We start from the raw sequence: 13128 nt of genomic DNA on the forward strand, positions 1-13128 counted from the left end.
TTGAGAGTCAGAGGTTCTAGCCTTTCCTGTCTCTCTTACTAAGTTGATTAGGCAAGTCACTTACAATTTCTGTGCATCAGGTGTAATAATACTTACCAACCTCATAGTAGTGTTGTTGGGCTTAATTCATGAATGCATGTAAAATTGCTTTAGATTTTTGAAGGAAAAGCACTCTGCAAATGCCAATAATTAACCTTAATAATAATTACTATATTTTGGCTGATGCTTTGAGTCATATCTCAAAGTACATTTGTAACCCCCATTACAGATACATATTCACTGAGAGGTGCATATACCTTTACAGTGTAGACAGAATGACTTTAAACATCTCCATTGTGTAGGATCAGGTATGAAAGAGATAAGGTTGTTACCAACTGGCATTGCACTAATTAGCAATAGTGAAGATAAAAAAGGAAGGGTTAAAATTAGGGCTGTCAAGTGATTTAAGAAAATGAATCGTGATGATTCGTGTGATTAAAAAAATTAATCGTGATTAATCGCACTGTTATACAATAACAGAATACCATTTATTTAAATATTTTTGGATGTTTTTCCTGTTACTCACCTTGTTATCATCCATGACAGTATTCAGTGACTCAATCCACATAGGATCTATATCTCCATCTAGGACGATCCATTTTGGCCCATCCTGGGTAATATTAGCCTGCTCTCTTAGAAGAGATGAGAAGAGACCTGCAAATTATGTTTAAATAAAATCCAATCAATATGGTGCTTCAATACAACCTCTTGGAACAAATATTCCTGAAATATTACTGCATCATTAAAAACACAGGAGATTCTGTAACAATGTAAGAACGGATTTCCTTCTGGTTGCTTATTAAACAGCCATTCAAATTAAAGAAGAAATATGCTCAGTGAGCAGGTGATACAGCAAATTAACTGGATATAAAAATGGCTGATTTCTGGTTTGACTGCATGATAGTACTGTTTGAGAGGGAGACCCTTTCCACTGCATCAGTCCTAAATACATGGGCTAGCTATAGGAGGTTCCATGGGAGCTAGGGAGAAAACTGCTGAGACACTGCAGCAGCCTGCAGGATCACTCTCTCTCTCTCCCCTCTACTTCGGCACCCCTGTTCTGCAGCTGGGAACTGGCTAGAGGATCCACATAGCAAAGGATCAATTACTCTCCTCTCTTTCCAAGGCCACCCTTGCCATGACCCCAAATCTCATTGCATGGAAATATATAGTAAACCCTCATTGCTTTGGACTCCTTGGCCGGTAGACATGCTCCTTATTTGTTTTGTTTTTTCCAGGTGGAGGACTGTATAGACATTAGCGATGAAAGTAATGTTAACTGCTACTAGCCATCTTTCCATTCCCGGGTTGCATGATGTATAAAACCAAACAGTTCATCAGTGGTCACAGCTTTTGGGTTTAGGTCATTCCACACAGGCTTTTGTTTCATGTTCACATATGTTCGATTCAGAGTTCTCAGAACCTGAAGGGCAGGAGGGAAAAAGATCAACGGATGTGACTTAGTAACTGAACCTCAAACCACAAGTTTCTAGCGTCTTTCTTTGTTTGTTAATAATGACAGATCTGTCAACTTCCATCCACAGATGTCTTGGTTTCCCCTGTGTTCACTCCTCTCTGCCCTACTTTACTATCAGCCTCCCACAGAACAGATAAAAGTGACCAATGGGAATCCTGATCTGACAACCCAGCTAAGGCTTCACTCTGGTAAACCACAGGAAGCTGGTCCAATGGAGAAGCTTGGATGAGGATGGACTTGTCAAACCACTGAACTAGGACTCAAGAAATCTAAGTTTAGCTCCCAGCTCCACCAGAGACTCCCTGTGTGACCTTAGGCAAATCATTTAATCTCTCTGGGCCTCAGATTCCCTTGGATAAAATGGGATAATATACAGTAATGACCAGGGCATCTAGTTTTGCTTACTATCTGAAGCGCCATAATATTGAAAAAACGTGGCATTATATAATGACTGTCAAAATGTAGTAGCTGAGGTGTAAGAGTATCAACTTTCAAAACTATTCAGCTACTACACTGGGAATAAAGAAACGTTGACTTCACTCTTCCTGGCTAGTAATCTAACTACACCCTCCAGCTTGACATCCCAAAACAAATATTCAAACCTATTTGCCAAATATAGTTTCCATTATGCATTGCCATGACTATTCTCATTTTGAGTCATGCAAGTAATACATAGGAGACAAACCTATACTTTAACATTGAGATTTGTGATTGCACTTCATACCCCTGCTGCTGGGAATGCCTGAGCAATATGGTATCATATTGCAGCCTGAAGGGAAGAGAATATTTTTCTCTGTGAACTAATGAAATACTCTTTATAAAAGACAGACAGAAAATGTGCCGTCTACTGTACCTTGCTCTTTCCCGTGCCTGCATTTCCCACCACAAAGACAGAGTGACGCACTGCCAGAAGCTCCTCCAGCTGAACAACCTGCCGAACAGAATTAGTACATAGCTAATGGTTTTGTTTTCCTGTACCCCCATTATCACAAAGACACTAATAATAATTATTTCCCACATATTATCTCCCTCCCACCTTTTCCCTTAGTCAGGAAAATGAACTGTTGCCTTTGTAGCTAACTTAAAAATGTGTATACCCAAGGAAATCGAGTTTGTCTTCTAAGGCTGTGGGCAAAGCCCAGTCTTGTTTGGATGAATGAATATACCTCAACAAATGAAAACAAATCTCATTTTTCTACTAATTGATTTACACAATCATGGAGACCAGTAAAAGAAAATGAGAACCATCACCATACCAGAGGCTACAGAATGAGCATCAAACATTTTGTTGTATGGTGTGAAGGACAGTAACCACATATCACAGGTTAAGTGGTGCTAGGAGTTAGAACAACATAGCAGCAATAATTTGCCAGATAGGTATAAATACAAAAAATTCCACTGAACAGATACAATCCTTTGAACATATACATGCTGCCCATCAAAAAGCCTTTTAGTGTTCCACTCTCCTAAATTCCTAACACACAAAAACCTCTTCCCTTCCTGTAATGAGGTGTCAGTACTCTTTTTGGGACCTGCCCTGTTAGCACAAATCAAAACCCTGCACACAACTACTGAGTAAGTTCTGCTGAGTTATTATGGTAAGGCACAGAAAAAGGTAAAAACAAAGTCTAGTGAGTGTAACTGTAAAACCACCTGCACCCAGGGCCGGCTCTGGGGCTTGGCGGGAGCCAGGGTGCAGGGGGACTCCCTGCGCTGCAGACGTGCCCCAGCTAGTGGGGGATGGGGAAGGAAGCGGGAGCAGGGGGAGAGAGAGAACGGGGGCAGCCAGGGCTTCAGCGGGGCACTCGCCACGCGGCCCCGACCGCTGCGCCGCTCCGGTCGGCGGGGAGGGAAGGACGCGGGCTGCCCTGCCAGGCTTGCTACAGATCTGGCACCGGCTGGGGCAGATGGAGCATGCAGCCCGCTCCCAGCAGGGCACTCCCCTCCTCCGCGCCGCCGCTCCCTACAGGGCTGCCGGATCAGCGAACATAAAAAAAAAGCGGCTGTGCCGCCCTAGGATTGGGCAGAATGCCGCCCCGTAGAATCTGCCACCCCAAGCATGAGTTTGCTCGGCTGGTGCCTGGAGCCAGCTCTGCCTACACCCCAGTCACAAATTAGGAGCAGAGTTTTAACCCCAAACGTTAAGCATTGCAGCAAATATTAGAGCCTATAGGACTAACATCAGCTAGTAGAGCTAGCAGACTTTTTTTGCCAGATGCATAGACAGATTACCAGGTCCAGGTAGTGGTTGGGGAAGGAAGTCCCAACCCAGCCTTGCTTTCTGTCTCTTGCCCCCAGCCCCTAGAGTTTGGGGAGCTCCTGACTCATGTGTTCCCCTCAGAGTGGGAGATATGGCTGCTGGCACTACGTGCTGGGTCCAGAAGGTGGTTAGGTGAAGCCCTGTCCATCTATCTTTACCGCCCCCACCCCTCCCAGGATGAGCCCCAACCGCAGACAGTGCCACTAGTGGGAGGATCTCTAGGGCCCTGTGCTTGGTCCAGGAGTTTATAGAGTTAGGAAGTCTGGCCCAGCTCCATTCCTCTCCTCTTTCTGCTGCTACAGATGCTCCTTGTATTCCCAGTACAACATAGGCCGGTGCTGCTATGAACCTGGCCTTAGAATGTTCAGTGATTTTGGCAAGCTGCCAACATTTCCCTGAGGAACACGACTGAGAGAAGGGGGATTGTGATTAACAACATTTTATCTTAGACAAGTCTGAATGCAATTTCATGAGATAGAGAAAAGGCACTTCTGTAGGCTGCTGAACACCAAAATCCTCTTGCAAATAACGGAAGGCTTTATATATGGACCTTCCCTCATGCCCATATCAGAGCTTGATGTGCAGGTTCCATAACCAGAGGATGGGCTCTGTATGAAGGGAGGCCAGGAGTTGTAAACCACCCTCCAGATGTCAGGTTGGGCACTCTTCCACCATGAGTTATTGTCTGTGATGCTGCTTCCCAGACATAGCGTGAGGATGAAACCAGGCCAAGCCAGTGAACGTTTGTGGCCACACTGGATAAGCCAGAGTAGCTTGCTGAGCCTGGTTTAGGATCTACATTCAAGTGGAAAAGCAGGCAGGTGCAGCGATGAATTCCTGAATTTACTTCATGGGTTAGTGTCTTTCCCATCGATGCCTGGTACATATCAATTTCTTTGTTAAATTGACAAACTCATATAAATTTGCAGCATCAGCAGGCATAACTGGACACTGCCAGATGGAGGTTCCTAGGGTCGTGTCTGGGACTGGAGATATTGGCTAGTGTCATTTGGCTGCACAATCCAGGCAGCGGCTGGCCAAAAGTGCTCACTCACGTAACTGGGAGCAGCTTACATGCTAGAGTCTGTGCAGGAACAACCCAGGAGTGGCAGTTCTCACTGCAGAGGAGGGTAAGGCTGGCTCCTAGAGTTGAGGATTGGAGTGACCGAGCAGATCACCAGTCCAGATAACACCAGGGGAATGTCACAATTCCCCCATCCTTTTTCTGCACCAAAAAGTACCTGGAATATAACTCAACTCCAAGTATTCAGGTAGTTCCTCAACAGCTGCTATCAAAGGTAATTTTTTTTACCTCTGAAAGTAGAATATCCTCACAGGAAGATACCCTGAAAAGGGAAAGGTACGTGGAAGTGGAGAGGTGTAGTCTTTCAAACTGTATGGAAGAGACATCTTCTATATAAACTTCTTAAACTCATTTGTCTGATGTAATAAGCCTCCATGCACTGATAAAATGGGCTCGCCTGTCTCCAAACAGATACGACACCCAGATGGAGAGTGACTCTCTCTGAAACTCTTGAGGCACCTGACATGTGACACTGAGAAGACAGCAGGGCACGAAGCATGCCTCTTGAATCCCAGCTTCTTCTTCCTCTTCAGTTCCACCATCACCCAGAACCAAAACACTAATATTTATCTACCTACCAACTAACAACAATAAAACACTAATGAACACTAAAGGAGAAAGAACTCTGTATCTGAGCAGATTGGAGTGGTTCACGTCTATCCAAGCATGTGGCTGGAAGGAGCTGAGGTAGTACAGGATGCAGTGCCCTCGGATACAGCCTCATTCTGAGAATGTTTGGAGACAGTGAGGGGACGGGGGGGGGCGAGTGAGAGCGCCTCAAGGGACACTGCTAGGAGAAGGTTCTACCATTAGGCACCACTAGGCAGCGCAATACTCATGAGTGGGAATATGGAGAGAACTCAAAGAACTACATGATCTTACTTCTTCAACCCTTATTCTCCCTTCCCATTATTGCCACTGCACTGTGTATTGCCATCACTCATTGGTCTTCTCTAAAATAAACACACTATATGCTATAAATAATAATACTTATTTGCTGGTGTTGAAGTGCTGGTACTGTAAACCTACTGTACTGTTAAGAGAAATCTTCAACAACAAAGGGGTATTTGAACAAGAAATATTCCCTGTCTCCATATGGGCAGTATATACTACATACACCTCTACCCCGATATAATGCTGTCCTCGGGAGCCAAAAAATCTTACCGCGTTATAGGTGAGACCACGTTATATCGAACTTGCTTTGATCCGTTGAAGTGCTCTGACCCCCCCCCCCCCGGAGCACCGCTTTACTGCGTTATATCCGAATTCGTGTTATATCAGGTCACGTTATATTGGGGTAGAGGTGTATTTACTAACATGAATCTACTTGTATTAAATTGCAATATATTGTCATGACACAGTGCCTTTGAAACACCTAGACTTTCAGGACAGATTAGGAACACTGCAATGTACTGCAAGTTAACCTTCATGTCTAATACAACTTGACTGCAATTATTGACTGAAACTCTTAAGGGGCGTAATTAAAAGCAATGAATTATTTTACTTTGAGAATAAAGCTCTCCTCAGGCTGCAAGTGAAGCTCCAGGGTAGATTGTTTAACCATCTGTTCAAATTGCAGGTCCCTCCTCCTTGGAACATCCAGAGCAGGAAACAGGTCACTGATCAGGCCCATGAAAATTGGGATATCATCTGTCACTATTTTAGGCAAGTTGAAGTCTCTTAAGGTTCGCATAAGTACCTGGAAAAGGATGGTAAATCACATATTATCAGACAGGGCTTTAAATCCACCTCCCTCTCTTCAGGATTCTGTCTTTATTCCCAGTGATTCAGAGATAAAACACAGTATCAGAAGTTCTTATGATTGTAAAAATTAAATTTGTATATAAAGGTACCTAACCTGATCCTCAGGTCTGTTCTTGTCTCCTCGCTTCAATGAGCCAGCAACCACCAAGACTGACTTAACAGCACGAAGTCCCCAATCATAATGATCCTATGAAAAAACAAACAAACGTTGACTATTCATGAAACCTTATGAAATTATCTTTCTTAGAAGTATACACAATTTGATATATAGCTACATGGAGAGACAAACTAGAATTTACAGCATATTAGACTATTTTAGACTAATGTAAATATGGCGTAAAATCATTGATTTTAGAAGATTTACAATGAGATGATTTATACTGGTGTTATCTGACAGCAGAATCTGGCCTGTTGACTGGAAGTGGTTTTATGAAATGACGGAACACAAACAGGTGTTTATCTGTGAGTACTCAATGCTGCACAATTCAAAAAAAGATCTGATAACATACTAAAAGAATGAGCTAAGCATCCAAAATAAATTATAGGGGAAAAACAAAAATAAAAACAATGCTAATCATCCCTTTAAAACCTTTTTACCTTTTCAAAACACTTAATAACCAAATCTCACAAGCTCTCTTTGAGGTACCATAGATGTTAAGTACTAGTAGTGAGCATTGTCATCCATATTTTACAGATGACAAGATTAAGGCAAACTAGTTAAGTGGTTTGCCCAAGCCCAAAAAGGGATTCCATCTCAAAGTAGCATTGGATCTCAGGAGTCCCTGGCTCACATTCTTGTAATCCCATAATAATATCTCCCTTTTACTACATGCCAAAAACATATAAAAGATTTCAAATCAGAATGGTCTCTAGCCACGTTTTAAAGAATGTGAGAGGGGAACTTTAGTATAAGAGGCAAGAATTACAAAAGTTATGCATGTAGAAAGGTAAACTGTTTTCTTTCACAATGGTTTTATTTGTCAAGATTTATGGGCAAAAGCTGAAGAGGAGGTTACTCACCCTGTGCAGTAACTGACGTTCTTCGAGATGAGTGTCCCTGTGGGTGCTCCACTACAGGTGTTGGTGCGTCCCTGCGCCTTCGCCCGGAGATTTTTGCAGCAGTACTCATAGCGGCCACGCATGCTCAGAATCTGCCCCCCCGCTGTGACTCTAGGGTAATAGAACGCATGCGTGACCGGTCTCCTCAGTTCCTTCTCTACCACGGAGGCCCCCCAACTCCGAAGTAGAGGGGAGGAGGGTGGGTAGTGGAGCACCCACAGGGACACTCATCTCGAAGAACGTCAGTTACTGCACAGGGTGAGTAACCTCCTCTTCTTCTTCGAGAGATGTCCCTGTGGGTGCTCCACTACAGGTGACTTAAAAGCAGTGTATCTTAAGGAGGTAGGGACTTCGGATCTGGTAGGAACGCCGTCGAGAGTACCGCCCTGCCCAAGCGTATGTCAGATAAAGGGCCTTGAATAAGGGCATAGTGTTTAACAAAAGTATGGTCAGATGACCAGGTGGCTGCTTTACAAATGTCAGCCAAGGGGACTTTGCGTAAGAACGCGATGGAGGCAGCCAGAGATCTAGTGGAGTGTGTTCTAATGCCATCTGGAGGTGCAACCCCTTTCATCTGATAGCACAGTCGGATACACTGGGAGATCCAGTTCGAGAGTCTCTGGGTAGAAATAGGCATGCCCTTGGAGCGCTCTGCAACAGAGACAAAAAGTCTAGAGGAGGTTCTAAAGGGTTTGGTTCTATCCAAATAGAATGACAAGGCTCTGCGAACATCTAGTGTATGCATTGAGGCTTCAAAGGAGTTTGCATGTGGTTTCGGGAAAAAAGTCGGGAGGTGTATGGGTTCATTAATATGGAATGATGAGTGAACCTTTGGAAGAAATTTGGGATGCAATCTGAGGGTAACCTTGTCTTTAAAAAATATCGTATATGGTGGATGAGCCATGAGAGCTGCTATTTCTCCTGCCCGTCTGGCAGAAGTAATTGCCACTAGAAACGCTGTTTTCATGGAGAGGTGTAAAAGGGAGCACGTGGCTAGGGGTTCGAAGGGTTGCTGAGTTAGGGCAGACAGTACCAGATGAAGGTCCCAGGGGATGGTCAGTTGTTTAATGTCTGGATATAAGGTTTGTAGGCCCTTGAGGAAACGCTTCGTAGTAGCGTGAGCAAAGACAGACGTATCATCAATTTTGTCGTGGAAAGTCGTAATAGCAGCTAAATGGACCCTGATGGAGCTGAAAGAAAGGCCGGATCGCTTAAGGCCCAAGAGATAGTCCAATATAAACAGAAGAGGTACCGAGGTAGGAGAAAGATGTTTGGCAGAACACCAATGTGTGAATCGTTTCCACTTTTGAAGATAGGTCTTGCGAGTAGCTTGCGTTCTGCTATGTAGGAGCACCTCCTGAACTTGTTCGGAGCAATCTAATTCGCGTTGGGAGAACCACGTAGGAACCAGGCATGGACAGGTTGGGGTGGAGAAAACGACCGTGCTGCTGAGATAGAAGGTTCGGAATAAGCGGCAGGGAGATTGGTGGTTGGATTGACATTCTGGTGAGGAAGGGAAACCATGGTTGTCTGGGCCACGATGGGGCAATGAGGATCACCTTGGTTCGATCCGTTCGTATTTTTATCAGAACCCTGTTGAGAACTGGTATCGGGGGAAACGCATAGAATAGGTTTCGGTGCCATGAGATCATGAATGCGTCCCCCAGGGAATGTTTGTCCAGTCCTGCTCTGGAGCAGAAATTGAGACATTTCTTGTTCTTTGGAGTTGCAAAGAGGTCTATTGTTGGGTAACCCCAGATGCTGAATACGTTGTGAATGGTTTTCTCGTCTATCTCCCACTCGTGGTCCCATGGGAAGCGTCTGCTCAGTTCGTCCGCTGTGGTGTTCATGATTCCGGGAAGATAAGCAGCTGATACCCGGATGTTGTTCACAATGCACCAATTCCAGAGCTTCATAGCCTCTGTGCACAGCGAATGGGAACAAGCTCCGCCCTGCCTGTTTACGTAAAACATGCAAGCAATGTTGTCCGTCATTATGCGTACGTGATGATGTTTGATTAGTGGCAGGAAGTGACGGCACGCGTTGCGAATGGCTCGAAGTTCTAGTACATTTATGTGCAGGGAGGTCTCGGTTGGTGACCATAGTCCCTGTACTGTGTGATGAGACATATGTGCACCCCACCCTGTCATAGATGCATCGGTGGTCAGAATGCGTGATGGAGCCTGTTGAAGAAACGGGACTCCAGAACAAAGGTTGGAGTGGACGGTCCACCAACGTAGCGAGTCTTTGACTGGAGTAGGCAGGGAGAGAGTCTTGTTTAAAGAATGCATATTCGGTTTGTAAACCGTTGCCAGCCACGCTTGGAAGCACCTCATGTGTAGGCGTGCATTCTGGACGACAAAAGTGCACGAGGCCATGTGACTTAGCAGTTGCAGGCAGTCTCGGGCAGTTACCTGAGGGCTGTTGCGAATAGTTGTGGTCAGTTGTTTTATGGAATTGTAGCGATCGGGTGGGAGCGATGCTAGCCCGGTCCGAGAGTTGAGGTCTGCGCCTATGAACTGAAGGTGCTGGGTGGGGTGTAATGTGGATTTGTCTCTGTTTATTTGTAGGCCGAGAGAAAGAAAGCACTCGACTGTGAGTCGTGTGAACCGGAGCGCCTCGTCGAATGTTGAAGCTTTGAGGAGGCAATCGTCGAGGTACAGAAATATTATTACCCCTTGTCTCCTGAGGTGAGCAGTGACTACGGCTAGAAGTTTGGAAAAAGCACGGGGGGCTGTAGATAGTCCGAAGGGGAGTACCCTGTATTGGAAATGTGTAGAACCAAGGGTAAATCGGAGGAAACGTCTGTGGGCCGGATGTATAGTGACGTGGAAATAGGCATCTTGTAGGTCGAGGGCAGAAAACCAGTCGCCCTGCTCCAGCGCTGGGATTATGGTATTGAGGGTCACCATCTTGAACTTTTGCTTTTTGATGAATCTGTTGAGCCGCCTGAGATCGAGGATTGGTCGCCATCCCCCATTTTTCTTCTCCGTTAAGAAATAATGGGAGTAAAAACCCTTCCCTCTGTGTCGCTCTGGCACGATTTCTACTGCTCCCAGATGAAGGAGATGTTGCACCTCTTGGAGGAGTAGCTGCTCGTGAGAAGGGTCCCTGAAGAGGGACGGGGAGGGTGGGTGGGTGGGAGGTAAGGAGAGGAAGGGGATGACGTATCCAATTGTAACTACCTCTAAGACCCACTTGTCGGAGGTAATCTTCCTCCATTGTTGGAAAAAAGGTCGTAGGCGGTGTCCAAAGATTGGTGTGCCGGCTGAAGTGAGGGCATTGCTTTCTAAACCCTCGACCAAGTTTTCAAATCTGCCTATTAGCTGGTGGGGGTTGAGGCGCCCCTGTAGAGTTTGGGCGACGTCGCTGGAATCTTGGTCGTGGACGTTGCGGCTGTTGCTGTTCCTGCGGTCTATGGGAAGGTTGTGTAAATGCGGGATAACGTGGCCGGTGGTATGGTTGGTATCGATATTTTCGTCTTCTTGCCGTAGGTGTCTGGAGACCTAAAGACCGGAGGGTTGTTCTGGAGTCTTTCATTGAATGAAGCACTTCATTCGTGTTAGCAGCAAAGAGTTTGTCATCGTCGAAGGGAAGATCTTCAATTGTGTTCTGAACTTCGCGAGGAAAAAAGGAAGAGGAGAGCCATGAGCCCCGTCGCATGACTATCGCTGTAGCGGTAGATCTTGCCGCTGTGTTGGCTACATCGAGGGCTGCTTGGAGAGCGGTGCGTGAAATGGCTTGGCCCTCAGAAACTATAGCTCTGAACTGTTGTTTTCTTTGTTCTGGAATAATTAAGGCAATAGTGAAGGATTCTCTAATGAGTCTGCTGAGCTCCGTCTCAGGCCGGGGACGGTTGAGAAGGAACTGAGGAGACCGGCCACGCATGCGTTCTATTACCCTAGAGTCACAGCGGGGGGGCAGATTCTGAGCATGCGTGGCCGCTATGAGTACTGCTGCAAAAATCTCCGGGCGAAGGCGCAGGGACGCACCAACACCTGTAGTGGAGCACCCACAGGGACATCTCTCGAAGAAGAAGGGTTGTTCAGACAGCGCTCATTTGACTAATAAAACTGAATATAAAGAATACCTTTACTTGTAACAAACTATACTTTTGGAAATTAATAAATAGCATAAGTTGAAGGGGGGAAATAATAAATCTGACTTTTATAACTTTGGGGTGTTTTTAGGTAAGTATTGTGAATAAGACTTCTTCCTAGTGCAATTACTATATAATTTAGCAATGATACTATACTTCCTGCATTTGACGTTCTCTTTACTGTATTTGTGTGGCAAATTTTAAAACTCTCATCTAAATATAGCCAGTCATAAATCACCTATCGTAATTCTTACATTGCCTAGTAGTTTTTTCTTTTTTCAATAGATCTTAGTATAAATACATTTCAACAGCATGATTTAATTTCACCACGTGGAACTGTTCCACTACGTATTGAACAGTTAATAGTCAATTATTTATTCCAAAATTAATGCATTACAAAAACACTAAGTACTGGGGAAAAAAGTCACTTCTGAATGCATGGAGCCACTATTTTAAATGACAACAACCGTTTTACTGGGCATCACCTTAGCTGATATAATAAAGATCTACATGCAATTTAAAAAATATGTATAAAATTATAAATTATGCAAATTTCACTCTGCCCAACATCACTATTTCAAAATCGAGGTGGGTGGGGGGTAATTAGCATATATCTAGTCCAGAAGTCCAAAAATAGACCCTTACCTGTTTAGAAAGCAGCTCCCTGCAGAGAGTATACAGGGTAATAAACTTCCTGGCTAACAAGCGTGCATCAATAAATCCCTCAGCAACCAACATAATTTCACAGATCAGTTCAATGTCAGGGACAACCATGGCACAGGGTCTTAAAAAAAAGTCAAAATACACAGATTAGTATTTAAGCATGGTAAGAACAAGTCACCTCAATCGAGTGACTGATGTGTATAAACATTCTTAAACAGAGCTCAAGAGAGTCACAATTATGTGCGTCAGTCAGAGCTAACAAGGACTCTGCTTCAGATTAAAAAATAATGGTTAATTAGGCACTGTTGATTATTAGCAGTCAGTAACATTGCTACATACAAAGGACATGGTTGAAAAGTGCAGAGCTTTCAAGTCAGATATTGCAGCTTCCTCAGCGCTAGTGCCTCAGAACAATATATGAGTCTGTCACTTAGTGTGATGGACTGGCAGATACTTGCAAGGCACAGTGAATACTGGAACATACAAAGTCCTGCCACTCAAGTATTGGTCATCATTTTGGATTTGCTCTTTCAAGATTGAATCCTCCTGGAGGACTGTTTAAGATGGAATAAAACTTTGTTTACTTTTTTTTGAAAAACAAAAAAAACCTTTATATTTTATTCCTGATTTTTAAAACAGAATACACATTGGCAAGCCATCCAGCCATCAAAACATCTCAGTCA

General features: G+C 44.4%; 1 protein-coding gene across 1 annotated transcript in view; it reads right to left on the minus strand.

Annotated features, from left to right (window-relative positions):
* Positions 1–1324: 1324 nt before the first annotated feature.
* Positions 1325–13128, minus strand: part of LOC128831324 (dynein axonemal heavy chain 11-like) — a 58554-nt gene continuing 46750 nt past the window's right edge. The window contains exons 21-25 of the mRNA XM_054017635.1: positions 12428–12566; positions 6719–6811; positions 6365–6559; positions 2370–2447; positions 1325–1462 (exon numbers count right to left, since the gene is read on the minus strand). Of these exons, the coding sequence (XP_053873610.1) occupies positions 1325–1462; positions 2370–2447; positions 6365–6559; positions 6719–6811; positions 12428–12566 (643 nt within the window). The remainder of the gene's footprint in view (positions 1463–2369; positions 2448–6364; positions 6560–6718; positions 6812–12427; positions 12567–13128) is intronic.

This window comes from Malaclemys terrapin, chromosome 2, assembly GCF_027887155.1.
Source record: "Malaclemys terrapin pileata isolate rMalTer1 chromosome 2, rMalTer1.hap1, whole genome shotgun sequence".
NCBI lineage: Eukaryota > Metazoa > Chordata > Testudines > Emydidae > Malaclemys > Malaclemys terrapin.